The sequence below is a fragment of the Carcharodon carcharias genome, chromosome 30 (assembly GCF_017639515.1).
Source record: "Carcharodon carcharias isolate sCarCar2 chromosome 30, sCarCar2.pri, whole genome shotgun sequence".
Lineage (NCBI taxonomy): Eukaryota > Metazoa > Chordata > Chondrichthyes > Lamniformes > Lamnidae > Carcharodon > Carcharodon carcharias.
Window position 1 is genome coordinate 15,806,015 of NC_054496.1, and position 21,001 is coordinate 15,827,015.

At 47.6% G+C, this 21,001-nt stretch overlaps 1 protein-coding gene across 1 annotated transcript in view; it reads right to left on the minus strand.

Annotated features, from left to right (window-relative positions):
* Positions 1-1,685: 1,685 nt before the first annotated feature.
* The window catches only part of LOC121271426 (G-protein coupled receptor 54-like), a 35,027-nt gene continuing 15,711 nt past the window's right edge, over positions 1,686-21,001 (minus strand). Inside the window, exons 3-5 of the mRNA XM_041177433.1 lie at positions 19,754-19,889; positions 17,927-18,165; positions 1,686-2,577 (exon numbers count right to left, since the gene is read on the minus strand). Coding sequence (XP_041033367.1) covers positions 2,209-2,577; positions 17,927-18,165; positions 19,754-19,889 — 744 coding nt within the window. The 3' untranslated portion in view covers positions 1,686-2,208. The remainder of the gene's footprint in view (positions 2,578-17,926; positions 18,166-19,753; positions 19,890-21,001) is intronic.

The window sequence follows — 21,001 nt, forward strand, 5'->3', positions numbered from 1 at the left end:
TTACAATAATACTGTACTTCACTGGGTGCAAAATGGCTTGAGACATCCACGCAATGTGCTTCATATTAAAATGCAAGTTCCTTCTCTCATTTTCTTTTTCTCTCTTCCTTTGATTTCCAGATTGTGGAATGGCTTTCCTTAGTGATTAAGATAGCAATAATATAACCATGGTGTTACACTACCCCAGGACTCTGGCTCCAAGCACTCTGACAGCTGTTCAAAGGTGCCTTTTTGCTCCAACTCATGTTAGCCATGGCTCGGTGGGTCTCTGAGACAGAGGGTGCCTTTGCAAAGGAGGTCTGGAAAGAGATGCCGTGGTTTTTGTTGAGCTTCATCCCAAGCAGCACCGTGACACGGGACTTTTGACCTATGGGCTGTTCCCAGGCCATGGTAAGACACCACTGCGGCTGGGGTACCATCAATCAGTGAAAGACGATCTTTGGTCTGCCCAAGACTTGATGCACGTTCCAATGCCCAGGACTATGTGCTAAAGGTCGCACTAAAGCCTGGGGCAGGCAGCCACTGCAAAGGGGAAAGGCCACCATCGAAGATCTTTCAGCCCTAGAAAATCGAGGGACTGGAAACTGGGTAAAACCCCTCGGGCTGAATGTTTGACGTAACAAATATTATAAATAAGAACTAATTGTTAATGCAGTAACATACAGTATTGGCAGAAACTAATTTGGTTTACACCTTATCTAATGTCAACTTTGAACTGTCACGTCATGTGCTTTTATAAATTTTATGAATCAAGTATATTTTTGGGGGAAGAAAGGTCTGAGGATTCAGGCCCCACTCTAGAGAATGGGACCCATAATCTAGGCTGACTCTTCAGTGCAGTCGATGAGATAGTGCTTTCAGATTAGATTTTCAACCAAGGCTCCACACTGTTTGAAAATAAGCAGGGGCAATCGCTCCAGTGCCCTCACAGAAGTTATCCTTCCGCCAACATCACTAAAAACACATATTACCTTATCATGTATTCCACAGCTGTTTGTGACATAAAATGGCTACATTTCTCTAAACTACAACAGAGACTACACTTTTAAAAGTAATTAATTGACTTCAAAGTGCTAAGGTTGCAAAAGTCAATATCAAAATGCTTTCCTTTAATGAGTGATGATTTTTGCTACATGTTCCCTATTATATATTACATTGCAAGCTCATGCTCTGATGGGTAGCTACTGTTGATCTCCAGTTATCACTTCAGCCACAGCTCAAATACACTTAAGCCTCTTGGTCCCCACATAACCAGTAAGCTGTTATTAACTTTTATTATCCTCCTCCCTCCCATCCTTTAACCATGCAGCTGATCCAGAATTTCCCAAGTTGGAAAATGCTCTGCTTTTAGCTCCAGTCCTATCTCGCAAAACATTTTGAATATCTGGACGGTAATCACCCCAAAGTTGACACAACACAGGTAGTATTCAATAATAATAAGCCATGCAGTCACACTTCATTTGAATACTGAAAGTTGATTGGCTGAAATTTGCTCTTGACTCTATGAGTTGGGTTGAGTAGATTATGAGTTGAGTTGGGTGGATCCATTACAGATGTGTTGGTGGGGTAAGGTTGCCAACTGTGATTAAATGGATTCCTGGAGGTTTCATCACATGATTTGCTCCCAGTGTCCAGCCATTAGTCAGCCAACACATCCATCCTAGTGACGTACTGCCTTCCTACGCCAATTGCAAAGCAAAAGGGACTCTTACCCAATTGGATGATGCTTGACTGTCAACCAAACAGCACTTTTTCCCATTTCCAATATTTTTATACCTGGACAAAGGCAATTACAGAAAAAAACAATCTTTTTAAATATCCTGATGGCTTTTCTCCAGGGCTGCACACAGCAGTGTCCTGGAGATTGATCTTCAACTCCTGGAGACTCCAGGCCAATCCTGGAGGGTTGGCAACCCTATGGTGGGATCAAGTCCATGGTAGATCATTGGATTAGGTAAATTCCAAGATAGATCAGTTGGGTTGGGTGAATAGTATGCTAGATGAGCTTTGGAGGGAATAGATTCGTTGGACTGAATGGTGTTCTCTATTCCAACTGACAATTACTCACTAGATCATTAACTAGAATTTTGGCAAAAGTCACTAATTCAAAGGAAGGGCGTGTAGAGTTAATGATGAAGAATTTCTACTTGCACCACTCAGACATTCAGTTACTGAGGATTCCATTATTTTCTGGTCAATTGCCACCTTCTAAGAACTTAAGACTCCCTCTGTGACAAACTTCATCTCTGCATTTCTGGAACCATTGGCAACACTGCTGTCTCTCACTCGTTTCTTAAACATAAAGGGGAAGGCTTTTTTGAATGACTTCCTGAAACTCTCACCCATGAAGGCATAGACAATGGGGTTGATTGAAGAGTTAGCATATGACATGCAGTTGGCCCAGGTTTTAATTTTGTACGTCTCATAGTTGGCTTGGAAGTTTGTGTAGAAACCTTGGAAGAGGATGAAGAGTTGGATGGGGCCCCAACAGACTGTAAACAGCAATATGATCACCACCACCATCTTGGTGACCTTAGCTCTCATAGCGATCGACCTCTCTGATAAAGGATGTACTTGCTGCAAGAGAGTGTATGGATGGAGAATTAACTAATAGCTTTCTCATGCATCAAAATCAGTAGCAACCAAACATTGCTCATAAATAATTTGTTCTGTTCCTGCCCTCACCTTCTCTTGCTCAATGAGGTCTTTCAAATCTTGGCTTTGCTTCCTCAAAATATATTTAAGATCCTCCATGGATAAGAAACATAAAATCCAGTGTGAGAAAAGGCCTTTCAGCCCATCACACACTATCTGTTGGCCTGTTAGGTCCTTTCGCCTCCCTTCAGCCAAGCAGGGATATTGATAATTCTCTAATCCTCGATCCATCTTCTCAGCAAATATTGACCCAGCTTCTTTTGAAGGTGCCAATTTTATTTGAACAAATTACACGCTCGGACTCTGAGGCTGTTCCCTATCCACTATCCGATGGGGAAAATAGTGTTCTTTCCAATCAACTTTACATATTAGGTAACATTAGCAAACTGAAGCATTTTGGCATTTTCTCAACTTACTTTTGGAGTAATTGAGCAGAGTTAGAGTAGATAGGTTGGAGTTCCATAGTTCACAAGTTGGGTAATGTGGGGTTCACGACTGTTAAAATACATGATAGCCAAAAGTACCTCACTGGTAGTAATCCCCACAGTGTCCCAATGATCATGGCCAAATCCAACCCATAGAGTATGCAGCACTCACAGAGGCTATTCAACCCAAATGGTCTATGCTGGTGCTTGTGCTCCATGTGAGCCGCCTCTCACTCATATCCCATCCTGCCCTATAATCCCTCCATTTCCTTCTCCCTCGTGCATGCCTTAAATGTGTCAGGGGTGTCCTATCAAGCCCCTTCATCATTTTGAAGGTCTCTATTAGGTCTCCTACAAAGAACAAGCTTGTTCTCCTCAATCGTTCCTGATACTGGCATCCACCTGTGGGTCAGACGAGAAACTTAAGTTCCAACATCACTGACAATATTTAATCTGTTCAGGTACCTCAGTGCTCTTTCTGGAGTCTTGCTGTGCACAAATTAGATGCTGCAGTTTCCTCCATTAAAATAGGTCATGAGAGACATTATACAGATGTAAGCTCTCTCTTTTCTTGCAAACACACGTACAGGCCCCCTATGTCATTGGCTTTACAGTTCCCTCAGTGGATGCACAACTCAAGGCATGACTCTGCTCTTACATTCCCAGATTGCTCTCAGTCTGACTGTGTGCAATGTGAAATAATTCCAGCCTAACCTACAAATGAGCCAGCAGTGACTGTGGCCAGCATTGGTCAGAGGGCAAAGTATCCCTTCCGGCCATCCAAGAAGTTGGCGGTGAATACATCCCCACTGATGCTGGCTGCCCCGCAGCCATTTCACGCTCCAAGGAGTGTTAATTGGCTGGTGGCGGGTCTTCCGCCCCTCACCCAGAAAGAAGTCCCGCCTCAGAGAGCTACCGGCCAATCTGATAGGCCAGCAGCTCTTTAGCCCCAGTAGCGCCAGAAGCTTCAGTGGACAGGACTGGGATTGCAAGCAGTCCCCAGGGTCCAAGTCCCAGGAGTCCAGGACCTGGTAAGTTTTTGGGGTCTCAGTCTGGGGAAGGGAGGTGAGGCCTGTGGGAGGTGGGCAGAAGTGGTAGGGGTGCTGTTGGTGGAGAGGCTGGGGGGGCGGGTTAGCAAGCCCCCACCTGCAGTAGCTGGAACCTTTGGTTGGAGGGAGCACCCAGTGTCAAGAAGGAGGTCGTTGATGGAGGCACTGCCTTGCCCCACCCCCCTCCCTCCCTCTTCCCACTTCCCACCCAAGGCCTCAGCAGAGTCACTTTTCACCTCTGCACCTGAACTGCTCCCGTTAACCTTAAAATTGTGTCTGGGCGGGAAACGGCCTTTAAGTGGTCATTAATTGGCCACATGAAGGTCTCAACTGGAGCAAGGGCAGGTGGGGGTTGGCTTAGGCATCATCTGTGTCGCTGTAAAATTGCAGAGAGGTCTGGACGAGCGAGAGCCCAGTGGAAAGGCGATCCGAAGAATTCTAAGGCCACACCCCGGCCAACAAACCCGTCGGCGAGGGAACGTAAAATTCTGCCCTATGAGTCATTTATGTAGAGTCACAGAGTCATTTCTGGCACAGAAGGAAGCTATTCGGCCCACGGTCTTGTTCAGTGCTAAACCGCGACCACTTGTGGTAAACTGCCCCATTGCAAATAAAAACAATCAGACACAGACACACACACACACACAGACACAAGAACACACACAGACGCACACACACAAACACACAGGCACATGGACAAACACAGACACACACAGACACAAGCACACACACAGACGCACACACACAAACACACAGGCACACAGACAAACACAGACACACACAGACACAAGCACACACACAGAAGCACACACACAAACACACAGGCGCACAGACAAACACAGACACACACAGACACAAAGACACACACAGGCACACACACAAACACAGACACACAGGCACACACGCACACACACACGCCAACACAAACACCGACATACACATATTAACAGACACACACATGCACACATGCACACAGAGCAACACAGACACACACAACACAAACACCGACATACACACGTTAACAGACGCACACACACACACACACAGACACGCACACAGACACGCACACAGGACACACAGAGCAACACAGACACACATACCAACACAGACACCGACACACACACATTAACAGACATGCGCCCGCACACACAAACAGCTAGGAAGAGAAATCATGTGCCCCGGGGCTTCTCCTCTTTCCAGGCCTCAGGTATATCTGTGCAGCAGAACTTTTAAGAGACCAGAGAACAAAGACTGAACAGTTCACAATTGTATCTGTTTCATGATCAGCAAGTCCGAAGCCTCTGCTGATCGCTGCTTCTCACTACAAGATATTTTCAGCATCTGCTATGCAGCACAACTTTATTACAATATTTCAATATCTCAAAAACTCATAAAAAGCACCAAGGTAGAGTGAGATTATAGGTAAGTAGACAAAGGACAAGGTTGAAATCAGTGGAAAAGATGCTTGAAAATCATTGTGTATTAAAGGTTACCGATTCACTGTGAGCCCATTATGCACTCCTGTCCTGTCAATCTCACCCCACAGAGCCTGCTGAGTAAACTTTCACTAGTAACAAAATAAACTCCAGCCATGATTCCACCACCTGTTGTATGATGCTGTGTGTGCCTGCATGCCATTGTAATGTAAAGGTGCTTGGCAGAGCAAGGATTAATGTGGGACTGAAGAATAACACCATCCACAGTATGATGTATGGAGTCACATGGTAATAGACTGGTAGAACACTCTAGAATGAGCCTGGTTAGAGACAGCAGCACCATGCATGACAGTAACTGGGATGTGCACATAGTTAAGAATTAATACTAATGTGTTCATGTTTAGACATATAAGTCTCAAAATCTCATCATTGAGACAACAAATGATTTTATAACACAAAATGGTGATCAGCAGTGATATGAAAGGTGGCAGTTAAACAATGAACTCAGAACAGAACCCCACGATATGGAAGCTAAAGCCTGACTAGAGAGACACGTGCCTAAGAAAAAATATTGAAGAAACAACTGAAGAAGCTTCGCTATTGACTTAACAGTTGAGGAATTGATCAGAGCGAGTGAAGGTTCATTGCAAGACCCTGAGTGACACAGCGTGAAGAAACCTGGTCAGGCCACAAGACAGTGAGCAAAATTACAAAAAAATTGCAAGATCCTGAGTGATGCAGAGTCAAAGAACCTGGTCAGTTCACAAGATGGTGAGCAAAGTTACAAAAAAAAAAATCTGTACTTTGCATTATGAACTAGGTGGCAGTCCCAGGGTCTCAGCAGATTGGAGCAGTAGTGGCTGTGCTGCACTGAAGTTGAAAAAAAGTTAAATAAAAATCAGCTGGCAAAGTAAAGAGAGAAACCTGCAGAGCACAGTTTCAAAAAAAGGGAAAAAGCTTGCAGAGTTTAAGAGAAGGGGAAACCTTTTCATTCGAGTCCCTGGCTCCTTGTACAGAGGAATGAATTACTGCTGTTTTAAAAGTTCCTGCAGAGTTCAAAATAAAAGACAAAGAGGAAGGAGCTGCTGTATTATTCTCTTTAGGATAGTTTTAAAAAAAAACAGCCAGGATCACGGGGATCCTGTCAAACCCGAAAATGTGCAGGAAAATCACAAAGACAGAACTGACAGCTGCAGACAGCCTGAGTGAAAAAGTTACTACACAGATAGCCTTAAAGAGGCAACTACATTTAAAATTGTAACTACTACAAAAAAAAACAGCTATGATGAAAAAACTAAAAGAGCCAGACACATTTTGAATAAGGAAATGGCTAAACCAGACCCAAGAATAGGAGACAATTTTAGCTCACGGGAGAATTACTGAATTAAATAATAAATCAGAAGAAGTCCACGCTGGCAAGCTTTTATTCATGTTTCGTTCATTTGCAGGCAAAGTATTCCACAGCCAATGTATAAATGAATACTCAACAACATTTGTGAGATATTTAAAAGGCTTGGTCAGATATTTTAAACTCCAAGTTGTGGAGAGAACAGGCTGTAGAAGAAAGTCCAGCACACCCCCAATAAAATGCCAGGACAAAAGACTCCAGAGCGAGGGAGACAGAAAATCCCAGGGCGAGGGAGACAGAAAACCCCAGGGCAAGGGAGACAGAAAACCCCAGGGCGAGGGAGACAGAAGGCTCCAGAATGAGAGGGACAATATTCAAGTAAACCACAAAATGATTGCCAACCAATGCCTGTGCAATGAAATGCACAAGCCAAAGGATTTAGTGCAGTAGAAAGAAATGGCTGAGATGCAGCCAAAAAAGCTTAAAAATAGAGTTTCTTGAAAATGCTGATGCAGTACCCAACCAGCAACAGCAGATAGCAGTATGGAGTGAGCAGTTGGCTGTGAATGAAGGAAAGCTATCTGAGATAACTTAAAAGAAGCAAAATGTGCAAAAAGTGAATTAAGCTGTTCCACAAGAAAATGTTCACATCAGGGCAGAACTGGAAGATTTGGAAGTGCAAGATTCAAGCTGAGTATTTGCTTTTGAAAACGCACGATAAACTGAAGTCTACAATGAACCAAGCTGTTTGAGGTCTGAACAAATTTCAGAGACGACACAGAAGTATCAGGAGGAAATAACAACCCTCAATGAATGGAGTGCAAATTCCCTTCGGAAAGAACAGGAAAAACCCACAATGTCCGAACAAAGCAGATGAGCTGTTAATAAAGAGAATCACAACTTGAAGGAGTGCAAATAGTGAATCAAATGGAGATAATCAGGTGCCAGAAACACAGAGTACTATTACCATTCCTTCAAATGTGACAGGCTGAGATGTGGGTGAACTGCCAAGCCTCAAGGCTGTCTGAATTTATAAAGTCAGAGACTTGAGGTGGGGGAGAAAGGATAGCAAGTAAAGATTGTATTGTAAACAGCTATACTCAGTTGGAAGGGAGGAAAGCTTTCTTTCAAGAAGAAAGGGGGATGCTGTATGAAATTGTATGTGCCTTCAGGCTATTGTAATATAAAGGTGCTCAGTGCCCTTAAAACCTTTCCCCAATCCCACCAAAACCCTCCTCCAGCCTTCCCCCAACCCTCCCCAACCTTTCCCCCAACCTCCCCACCAATCTTCCCCCCAACATCCCTCCAACCATCCCCTCACCAAACGTTCCCCCAACATCCCATCCTACCTTTCCCCCATCACCCCCACAATCACCCCCTCTCGCATCCACATCCCCACACCATCCCCCCCGCCCCCCCCCCACCCACCCACCCACCCCCACCCCCATCCACCACACACAGCATCCAATTGGTTGTAAAAATACAGGGATGTGATTTACCGTTTTTCAAGCAGGAACAATCTCAGTTGCTGTTGCTGCTTCCCACCTTCGGGCAGCTTCATGGTTTCCGGGCGTGATTTTCAAAAAGAAAATCGGAATCACGAAGCTGCCCGAAGGTCGGAAGCAGCAGCAGCAACTAGTGAAATTGACACTGCCACTGACAGACGGCTTAAAAAGTATCGGAACTCTCAGCCTAACAGACCCGTGTTTTTAAGCTGGTCTTTCAGGTCTGCAGCTCTGGCTGTTCAGCGTGGACCACAAGAAATTGTCTGAAACACCAAGTCCGGGCCCTCCAAGACCCCAGGCCCCAGTTTAGCACCACCTTCACCCCTTTCTCCCAGTACCTGCACACACACATACACACACACATGTACACACACACACATGTGATGGCATAGTGGTATGGCCATTGGACTAGTATTCCAGAGACCCAGGGTAATGCTCTTGGGGCCCAGGCTTCAGTCCCACCACAGCAGATGGTGAAATTTGAATCCAATAAAAAATCTGGAATTAAAAGTCTAATGGTGACCATGAAACCATTGTCAATTGTGATTAAAAACCCATCTGGTTTGCTAATGCCCCTTGTCGTCCTTATCTGGTCTGGCCTACATGTGACTCCAGGCCCACAGCAACGTGGTTGACTCTTAAATGCTGTCTGAAATGGCCTAACAAACCACTCAGTTGTATCAAATTGCTACAAAGTCTCCCCCCCTAACAGCGCTGTGGCTGTACCTACACCACATGGACTGCAGCAGTTCAAGGAGGCAGCTCACCACCACCTTCTCAAGGGCAATGAGAGATTGGGCAATAAATGCTGGCCTAGCCAGCGACGCCCATACCATATGAATGAATAAAAAAAATATATGCATACTACACACACACACACACACACACACACACACACACACACACACACACACACAAACACACACACACACACACACACACACACAATACCACAGTGAAGCCACCAGAGGGAGTTGCTGGGAAGGACCCATTGAGCCAGTTAAAAGTACAATTTTAATTGGGACTATTTGTCACTGACTGCCTTAGTTACAATTTGTGACAGAAACAAATCTATTCTGCATGTTCCATCAAATTAAATTAGACTTTTAAATTAAAAAATAATTCACAGGTTCTGACAGGAAATGTATCCCAGCGAACTGTAGTCCATCCGATCACCTCTCATTTCTAGACACTCATGCACATATTTTTAATCTAAATGCACTTGTCTCATTGTTTGGTTTTACTGACCATCACTTGAACAAGCAGAATTAATGAGACTTTATTTTTCTTCATTTTTGGAATATGGAAGTACTGGCAAGGCCAGTGGTGTCCTCATCCCTAATTCCCAGAAACTGAACTGGACCAGCCTTATAAATACTTTAGCTACAAGAGCAGGTCAGAGGGTTTGGAATTCCACAGTGAGTATCTCACCTCCTGAGTCCCCACAGCCTGTCCACCATCTACAAGGCACAAGTCAGGAGTGTGACAGAATGCTCCCCACTTGAAGGTGCCAACACCACATGGACTGCAGCGGTTCAAGAAGGCTCATCACCACCTTCTCAAGGGGCAATTAGGGATGGGCAGTAAATGCTGGGCCCAGCCAGCGATGCCCACATCCTCATGAATGAATAAATAAAAAAGCTACCCTGGAGAAGGTGGTGACGGGACATTTAAAAGCAGTAGAAAGGGAACAACTCAGGAAGCATTGAGGAGGGGGATGGAGAAGAGACTTCATGTCAATGTGAAGGGAAAGAATAGGGGCTTTTATAACCCAAGTGCTCAGGAGGCTCTGCGTGAAAGTGACAACTCTGAATGCCAGTCAGAGCCAATCTCTACACGGATCTCACATGTCAAAACCATTTGGCACAGGTCAAGATAAATCAAGCCAGGAGATCACACAAAGGGCAGGCGTCTGTCCTCATAGGAGCTCTCACGTATTCAGCTCCACTGGGTTACTAGTGGAACAGAAATGAGCCCTCCATGTATCTTGAGTTGATTGCAGTGCTCCGGATTGCTGTGGCTCAATATGTAGCATTCTTGCTTGCCTTAGGTTAGAAGGCTGTGGGTTCCAATCCCACTCCAGAGACTAGGACAGAACCGTCCTTGCCCGCTGGCATTGGGTGTGTTTGGTGGCGTGAGTGGACAATATGGTGAGAAGGTCAAAATTCGGTTTCACAATGCCGTGAAACCAGTTTGCAATTATCTGCTCAGCCCGTCGATGGCAGCCACGTTTCCTGCCATTAGGCATCAGGAACCTTGTTGTAATACATCAGCAGATAATGAGGTTAGCCCACCAGACTCATCCCCCCCACCCCCCCACCCCTCCCCCTTCCCTACTGCTGGGTCGCCAGCCCACAGTGACGTGATTGCACGCCGACATATTTCACAACAGCATATGAAAGGCATGCACTTGACGGGCTGCACTTTAAGGGACACTCAGAGGTTGAAGGTAGTGTACAAGCATGTGCGGGGTGGAGGGTGGCGGATGAGGGAAGCGGCCACACATTAGGGACACCTTGTATAAAGTGACCATTCCTCTGCAGCTGAGACAGTTCAGGTGCAGCCACATGGATATGGCTGGAGTCGGGCCTCTAGCTTCTCTGCCCACTCCAGCAACGTAGAGGCATGAAAATACCACCAAGTGCTGCAAGGCCTTTCACACACACCACCCCCCCCGGTACAGACTGCAAAGTTTTGAGTGTTTTAGAGGGCTGCAGAACAGTTGGATGTCTGCACACATTGTATGATCTCCTTGCTAAAGCTGGCCATGGAGCAGTCACTGCTGAAGGCGCTCACAGCCCCTCGCAATGTCAGCATCCCGGTTTGGACCAGTCTCCCCCATGGTTCAAGCCAACAGTGCAGCCTTGCAGTGCGGGTTAGGAGAATACCTGTGCCTCAGCTGAAAGCGCAGCATGCAGTCCAATGGGCAAAGCTGCTGCCAATCGGTCAAGTGGAGTGGGGCGGAGGTGGGTGGGGTTTCAGGCAGTCATTCAGCGCACTATTCTCTGGCCAAACAAGTGGTGGCCAGCACTCTCCGAGATGCTTTAAAGGGCCTCCAGGCTTAACCAAGACAGGTTCTTAGTGCGCCCACGCTAACCACACGTCTCTCTCCTTCATCCTGCAGAAGGAGGACATCAGGATCATGGAGCCTGGTGAGTGAGCTGCATGCTTCATGGCCTACAGAGAGCGGAGGTGATGGAGATGAGAGTGACTGAGGTGCCTGGCTGCGCAGAGGGATGAGCAGCACCCTCTGGAAGAAGGGGCAGCTGGGGCTCCTGCACAAGCTGCTGAAGAGCCACAGTGACACCCGGGGTCTACAGACACCGCCTTTCATTCCTGCAGATGACCGAGAACCAGTGTCACTGAAAACTGCGCATGTCCAGGGAACGGGTCAGTCACATCTGCCACCTGCAGCAGGATTTGGTGCCACGGGGACATGGAGGGCATCCACTGCCAGTGGCTGTGAAAGTAACAGCGACGCTCAATTTCTACCCCAGTGGCTCCTTTCAGGGTTCCACAGGTGACCCTCTGTGGGATATCACAAGCCTCCACTCACAGATGCATCCATAAGGTCACGGATGCCATCTTTGTGAGGGCACACGACTTTGTGCATTTCACCCGGGACCAGGAAAGCCAGGATGCAAAGGGGCTGTGACTTGCCCAGATCTCGGGTTTCCCACAGGTACAGGACACCATTGACTGCAGTCATGTGGCGCTCAGATCTCCATCGCTACACACGGTCAACTATGTCACCCACAAGGGATTCCACTCACTGAATGTGCAGCTGGTGTGTGACCACCACAAACACAGTTTCCAGGGAGGGTGCATGACTCCTATGTTCTCAGTCGATCACAGATCCCTGAATTCTTCCAGGGTCCACAGAGGCAGCAGGGATGGCTCCTTGGGGACAAGGGCTCCCTGCAGTGGACGTGGCTGATGACACCCGTGTGGTGGTCTCAGACTGCAGCAGAGAGACGCTATAATGAGGCTCATGCTGCAGCTCCCAACTTGGTGGTGCAGACCATCGGGATGCTGAAGATGAGGTTCCGGTGCCTGGACCGGTCTGGTGGAGCCCTGCAATACAGTCCGCAGAGGGTGTCATGCATCATTGTCATCTGCTGCACTCTTTACAGCCTGGCACAGCAACAGAGAGAGGAGCTGGGGAGGAGGAGATGGAGGAGCTGGAAGTCTCCTCCGATGAGGAGAACACTGATGGGGATGAGGGTGAGGAGGTCCTCGGAGGTGACAATGACTGGGCTGAGGCCCTCGCACTGGCCGGACAAGACAGACATGCTCGGGAGGCCCTCATAGCTGCTAGATTTGTGGAGGCTGATGATGAGATGCAGTGAGGGGACACGATAGATCCTCACATTGTATCTATGAATGTTTGACTCCAGTCTGGCTTATGGCAGCACCAGTACCCTCTGTGATAATGCTCCTGTCATGGAGACACAGTGGAGGCCCTAATAGTCACTATATTGCAGGCGAATGATTACAACATGCCATGAGGACACTCCACAGATCTTCACACAGCCTCTGAGAATGTCTGACTCCTGTCTGGCCGAGGGCAGCTCACTTGCGCTCTGTGATCAGGGTCATATCATAGAGACACAGCCATGAAACTTTAAAAGAATCTGATTCTTTGTTCGCCTTCAGGAGCACAGTATCACCGGTCACAGATGCTGAAGAGATGGGGGCCAGCTCCAGCTTAAAGGTGCTGAGAGCACACAGAGAGAATGAGGGAACTCTGTGACACCTGCCCACTACATTCTGGCAGCAATAACCAGCACCATCGAGGTGCAGGCATCAGTAACGTGTCCAGGGAGTGTGAGGCTGGACCATCACTTTGGTCTGAAGGTTACACAAAGCACAGGGGAGAGACCCTGGAGAGAGACACCTGCCTTTACCTTGTGCAGAAAGACTTCACATCTGAGTGACAAGAACACTGCTCATCAGAACAAGGAGCCATAGATAGGGAGACATTCTTGGGAGTTTATTGATAATAGTGAACATTATGTACAAGTGATTAGCTCCCGTGCCCAGTCTGTGCAACTACATCTCCTTAACCACCCAGTGCGGAAGGGGATCGGGAAGGAGGAGGACCTCCTCGTGAACTTGCTCCTGGGCCTGGCCAAGTTGGCCATTAACAGGTCCAGGCAGCGGGCGATCGATGGGGGAGTCCCGCCTGATTGTTTATCCCTCTTCCGTGGCTACGTTCGTGGCCGGATGTCCCTGGAGAGGGAGCACGCGGTGTCTGCTGGCACTCTCGAGGCCTTTCGTGCCCGGTGGGCACCGCGGGGACTGGGGTGTTTTGTTGACCCCTTTAATCACATTTTGATTTAAAGTTCGTAAGTTTCCTTTAAACTTTGTTCTTGGTTTTACAGCTGACCTGAATTAGGGGCTGTGCCTGATTTATCCCAATTTTGTTAATTTAGTTTTATTGGTTTTAACTCAAAAGAGTTACATCTTCTTTGCGAGCTTGGCCTAAATAGCCAAGTGGTTATGGTACTGGGTTTGTAACCCCAAGATCAAGAGTTCAAATCTCACAATGGCAAACTATGAAACAATGTAACTTCATCTGAAACAGCTGGAAATGGGTTTGTACTTGAAAGAGTTACATCTCCTTAACCACCCAGTGCAGAAGGGGGTCGGGAAGGAGGAGGACTTCCTCGTGAACCTGCTCCTGGGCCTGGCCAAGTTGGCCATTAACAGGTCCAGGCAGCGGGCGATCGACGGGGGAGTCCCGCCCGATTCTTTATCCCTCTTCTGCGGCTACGTTCGTGGCCGGATGTCCCTGGAGAGGGAGCACGCGGTGTCTGCTGGCACTCTCGAGGCCTTTCGTGCCCGGTGGGCACCGCGGGGACTGGGGTGTTTTGTTGACCCCTTTAATCACATTTTGATTTAAAGTTTGTAAGTTTCCTTTAAACGTTGTTCTTGGTTTTACAGCTGACCTGAATTAGGGGCTGTGCCTGATTTATCCCAATTTTGTTAATTTGGTTTAATTGTTTTGACTCAGAAAGAGTTACATCTCCTTAACCACCCATTGCGGAAGGGGGTCGGGAAGGAGGAGGACCTCCTCGTGAACCTGCTCCTGGGCCTGGCCAAGTTGGCTATTAACAGGTCCAGGCAGCGAGCGATCGATGGGGGAGTCCCGCCCGATTGTTTGTCCCTCTTCCGCGGCTACATTCGCGGCCAGGTGTCCCTGGAGAGTGAGCACGCGGTGTCTGCTGGCACACTGGAGGCCTTCCGTGCCCAGTGGGCACCGTGGGGACTGGGGTGTTTTATCGACCCCTTTTATCACATTTTGGTTTAAAGTTGTAAGTTTCCTTTAAACTTTGTTCTTGGTTTTACAGCTGACCTGAATTAGGATCTGTGCTTGATTTATCCCTTATCTTGTTAATTTAGTTTAATTGTTTTAACTCCAAAAGAGTTACATCTTCTTAACCTTCCTAACCCTGCTGCTACGTCTTGGTGCTCCCCGAACATCCACAGCGGAGGTGGGGGCAGCCTGCTGACTGCTACGCCCTGTTTGTGATGATCTTGGCGGGCATCCTCTGGAGGGCCGAGACCTGAAGGGCCCCGGCCTGCTTTCAGGATCCTGCTGTGTGGCAGTGGCACCTTCCTCGGGCTGTGGAGTTGGAGCTGCTGGGGTCACAGAAGAGGGTGTTTGGATGGGCCGGACACTCTCGGAGTCACCTGGATGGATGGCCCCCAGGGTTACACCTGCTGATCCTCCTCACTATGGGTGCCTGAGGGCACCAGGCTGACTCCTTGAGGAGAAAAGGTAGCTGGAATGAGACCGAGCTGCTTGGCACCCCTCTCGCGTACACACTGTTGGAGGCCAACTATGGCGCCAGCGATGGAGTTGACCCCATGCAGCAGTGCAGGAGCGACGTCCTGAACCAAGGTCTCCATGGCGACTGCCATCCTACCAGTGTTGACCTCAGTGTGTTGACATGCCGGCACTATCACCTCAGCCTGAAGGCGGACGGACTCCTCCATCGTACTTTGCAATCTGAGGAGTGCAGCAGACACCCCTTCCTGATGTTCCCGAGATTGCCTTTGCAGCTCCAGCAACTGAGACATGACCAAGTCCAGAGGCTCCTCATCTGACTCGGACTCAGCAAGTTTCTGGCCAGCAGTCCTCCGAGTGGGAGGCCTGGGAAGTCCCTGCCTCCACCTACTGTGGATCAGACAGCGTGATGTGCTCACCAGATTGTGATCCCGAGGCTACTCTAAAGGTAGATCCCACTGAGGTGTGTGTCTCTGCGCTGATGGATGGTGTGGGTGAGTGCTGTGTCAGGACTTCAGGGAGCGTCCTTCAAATTCCTCTTGAGGTTTTTTTGGGGCTTGATTGGAGGCCCTGTGTCATGGATGATGTCAGCTGTTGGCAGATTTGCCTGCAAAAGCAAGGGGAGATAATTAGTGCAGTGGCCTGTGAAAGAGGACACATGACTCACTGCATGGTTGTCTGGTGGATGTTGCATTGCTGGATCCTCACTTGGTACAGCAGCATCGACCTCACCGTCAGCACAGGACCGGTCCTGTCATCGCCGGCCAGCTGGATGGCTCTGTTTTCAAAGTCTGAGGACCTTAATGTCAGGCATTCCTCCACCAGTCTGCGACCTCTCTCTCTTGTTGTGTGTCAGCTTCTCCTGCAAGAGCCAAGGTAGAGAAAGTGTAAGCAGGACACCTGCCAGGCCAGATGATAAGTATAAAAGCAAAAAAGCTGCGGATGTTGGAAATCCAAAACAAAAACAGAAACAGAAATACCTGGAAAAACTCAGCATCGGCAGAGGAGAGCACAATTGACGCTTCAAGTCCTCATGACCCTTCAACAGAACTAAGTAAAAATAGGAAAGGGGTGAAATATAAGCTGGTTTAAGGGTTGGGGTGGGGGGATGTGGTTGTTGGGATAAGCAGCCAGTGATAGGTGGAGATAACCAAAAGCTGTCACAGACAAAAGAACAAAGAGATGTTGAAGTTGGTGATATTATCTAAAGGAATGTGCTAATTAAGAGTAGAAGACAGGACAGATAAGGTACAGATAGCTCTAGTCGGGATGGGAGAATACTGAAAGTTAGAGATAAACATTGGGTGGAAATACATTTAAAAATAATGGAAATAGGTGGGAAAAGAAAAATCTATATAAATTATTGGAAAAAACAAAAAGGAGGGGGAAGAAAAGGAAAAGGGGTGGGGATGGAGGAGAGAGTTCAAGATCTAAAATTGTTGAACTCAATATTCAGTCCGGAAGGCTGTAAAGTGCCTAGTCGGAAGATGAGGTGCTGTTCCTCCAGTTTGCGTTGAGCTTCACTGGAACAATGCAGCAGGCCAAGGACGGACATGTGGGCATGAGAGCAGGGTGGAGTGTTGAAATGGCAAGCGACAGGGAGGTCTGGGTAATGCTTGCGGACAGACCGAATGATAAGTATGTCCAGCCTGTGCGGGTGGTGAATGGTCCCATGAACGAGATGAGGACATGATGGTGAGTGTGAGAGAGTGAATGGTGATGTCCCTTGAACTGGCAGTGAGTGAGGGCCCTGTGGATGTGTGATGGGTTTGTGAGTGTGTGAGTTGAGAGCGATGGGAAGAGTGACTTACCCTGACAGAACAGAGGAGATCCTTCATCCTCTTGCAGCACTGGGTGGCTGGTCTCTGTTGAAGGGTGTTGGCGCTGACCACCACTGCCACCATCCTCCAAGCCAGATTGGTGATGTTGTTGGCCCTCCTGCGGCCAGAGCAGGGGTAGAGGACATCACAGCGAGACTCCCCTGCGTCCAAAAGCCACTCGAGGGACACGTCATTGAACCTGGGGGCTGCAGTCATTTTACCTTTCAGGGCCATTTCTTCCGTACAGCAGTCATGGGCTGGAAGCGCTGAGAGGTGCGCGCGCGGTTACACTTTAAACATGGCTCCCGGCGTGATATGGCGGTGAGATGACACTGCGGCAGGTGAATGAGAGCCCATCCACCATAGAAACTGCATGTTTCCTGGGAACGTATGATTAATGCGGCGGCTTTGGGATGATACGGTGTGAAAAGCAGCCATTGTGACCGGTGGGTAAAACGTCTCACCCGCCCGCTACCTCACATAGCGCAAATCTGGGACGATTCCGCCCTATGAGGGCAAAATCTAAGCTGGCAGTCCAGTGCAGTACTGAGGAACTGCCGCACTGTTGGAGGTGCAATCTTTCAAATGAAAAACTGAAATGCCAGTCTGCTCTCTCTCAAGTGGATGTGAAAGACCCCATGGCACTCATTTGAAGGACAGGGGGTTCTCCTTAGCATTTTGGCCAATATTTATCCCTCAACCCACATCACTAAAGCAGATTATGTGGTTGTCATCATACTGCTTTTTTGTGGGAGCTTCCTGTGAGCAAATTGGCTGCTGCATTTCCTACATTCCAAGAATAATTCAAAAAATTGCTTTTTTGGCTGTAAAGTGCTTTACGATGTCATGGGGTCAAGAAAAGCACTATATAAATTCATGCTCTTACTCTCTTTACCTGATAATTGTTGTCAATGGGGTCAACCCTGGGCCTTCCCACTCGTTTCAACATGATGGTGTAACACACGCAGATGGTGACCAGGGGGAGAAGGTAGACAGCCAGGAATGTGTACACAATAAAGGCTTTCTGCTGGGAATCTGTTGGGAATGCCTCAATGCAATAAGTCTGCAGTCCATACCAGTAGCCCCACTCTATTCGGTGGTACGTAGCCATGGGGACAGACAGAATGAAGGAACCTGCAAAGGGCAAACAAAGAGAAAAGGAGTGAGAGAAGGCAGAAAGTGAGGACCAAATGGGACCAGATAAAGGGAAAGAAACAAAGGTCATTCGGACAGGCCCCATTCTCTTTATACAAGATAAGAAAGAAGAGGTGAAAGAATTAAAATTTAAATAGTTAAAGATGAAGCAGAAGCTTACATATCTTGGTATCAATGGTTTGACTGTAAAGTGAGACCATGATGTGAATTCTCCAGTTTAATCCCCTGTGATTCACTAAGGCTGCTCTGGGGAGTTCCAGCAATCCTGTGATCTCAAATGAAATCCTTAGCTTTGAGGTGATTCAGTAGTGTAAACATCAGAAGGAGATATGAGATTTTTATTCCACCATTGTTTGACATTGTTTCAGCTGCCTAGGCTCCATAACCCAGAATTCCTTCCCGCTTTGCACAACGCTCAAGATGTTCCTCACAATCCACCTCCAATTTTTCAGTCATCCTTCTTTGACTTTTTTCTGTCTTAAAGGCACTTTATGAAGGCATGTGCTTGTTGTTTAGATGAAATGTTAAACTGAGAGTGTTCCTGCCTCTGCTGGCAAATGGTAAAGATTCCATGGGCACTATTTCAAAAACAGCAGTTCTCTTAATGCTCAATGCTACATTCACCTCACTGCTGTCTGTGGGACACAGCTGCCTCAACATGGCTGCCTCAAGAGCAAAAGAAGTGAAGGATGCCAATTCTGTGAAGTATTTTGATGTGTTGTAGGATGTCACATTAAAGGCAGAATTCCCATTTCTGATCTACTCTTGTTTGTAGTCCATAATTTGTTACTCTTAACGTGTTAACCTGGGCCCTAAATATTGGCAGTTTATTTAGTTGTACTTGACATCAGAGCCATGCCTTATCCTGTTCCCCTCCCAACCCAGTCCCCCGGCCTCTCCCAGTTCAACTACCCAGCCAGGATCCCTGGGTAGTGATCAGCAGCAGGAATCCTCACTCATTATTCTTGCCAGTGTGCAGGGATGAAATCGCTTGACAGCCCAGGTCACAACTTTCCCGAACCGCGTGGCCTGGGTGGTGCTTCTACCAGCTGAGCCAAACATGGAAGCCACACATAAGAGTCTGCTGCAAAAAAAGTGGAGACTGGGAGAAGAGTCACTTCCAAATCATTGAGGGAAAAAAAACTCAAGAAGCCTGTAAACTTACAAATGTAATGCACGGGCACCTCTTGTGCAAGAATTTTCATTTTGTCCCAGTTTTTAAGCTTTGTTGCCTGGATGTTAACCCCAATAGCAGTCTCATTGCTCCAGTATTTAGTCCATCTGAAAGAATGTGTTTACCAAGGTCCCACCCATCCTTCTTTGTGTGTTATGGGTCCCCTAAGGGATCGGCCACCCTCGCTCTCCTATCCTGTGTAAAGGTCTATAAGCAAAATGTTAATTTGTCTTTTGTCTTCCCGGAGTTTGCTGTGTGTTTCCAGCGTTTGCTGGTGTTCGTCCCCACCCTCCACTCCCCCCCACCACCCCACGCACCATCCCCCCCACCACCCCTCCAGCTGTCAAACCCCCCTGCCCCCCCATCAGCTCCTTGGCTTTCAGTCACACTCACCAATCCAGATGGCCATGCTGACTGCCATTGCCAACCTGGGCGTGCGGTGACGAAGTGACTGGAGCGGATAAACGGTCGCATAGCAACGATCCACACTCATTGCGGTTAGCGTGATACAGGTTGCCTGGACCGTAACCTACAGAGAGAGAAAGAGAGGGGGCAGGGGGAGGCGGGAAATGGAAAGACACGTCAGTTGTTAAAATTGTAGTGGCTTTTGCCCCATTGCAAATGCTTTCCACCTCCTCCTCCTCTTCTAAGAACCATTAGGAAAAGGATGAGATCATTTAGAATAGACCATCACTGATTTGTACCTCAACTCCATTTAGCCATTGCTCCATAAGCCTTGATACCTTACCCAACAAAACCCTATCACTCACAGTGTTGAAAACTCTGATTGCCACCCCCCACCTCCCTCCCCGAATCCTCAGCCTTCTGGGGGAAAGAGTTTCAGATTTCTACTACCGTTATTGTGTGAAAAGTGCTTCCTGATTTCCCTCCTGAATGGACTAACTCCAATTTTACAATTGTGTCCCCTCGTTTACGATTCCTCCTCCAGAGGAAATGGTCTCTCCATTACCTTCCCTATCGAATCCTTTGAATATTCTAAACTCCTTGATCAGATCACTCATCAATCTCCTCTACATAAGAGCATACCAGCCAAGTTTAAGAAATGCACCTTTATAATTTATCCTTCAAAGCCCCTGGAAATCATAGCTTTCATCAGTTCTGAAACAGATGGCTATTTTTGGATGAGAATTGGTTGGTTCTTCATAAATCCACTAGTTCGATTCTCCTTGTATCCCCAGAGTTATTCTCCCTTCCTCGTCTGCTACAGGTGACACTTGCCCTCCAATATCTTGCCGCAATTGCATGAACCTTGACTACAGGTGGCAGTAATATTTTGCCCTTTCGAGGGGGAAATGGTTGTCAGGTCCTCACCTGGAGTCCACAAATCCTCCCTCTCCAGCACAACTTATCAGGAGTTAGAACCCTAACTGGCTTCCTCCCTAATTCTGAAGATAGAGGCCAGCTGGAAGTCTCCTGTTGGTTTGCCTGTCACATTACTGATTCAACTACATATTTCTCCAGACCAACAACGTGCCAAAATTGCTTCAACAGGATTTCCCTTCCCTATGACCTATACCACCAAGAAGGTCATGTTGTGGGAACATCATGAGCAGCAAATTCCCCTCAAAGCCACGCATATTGCTGTTCCTTCATCCTCACTGCTTCAATCTCCTAGAATTT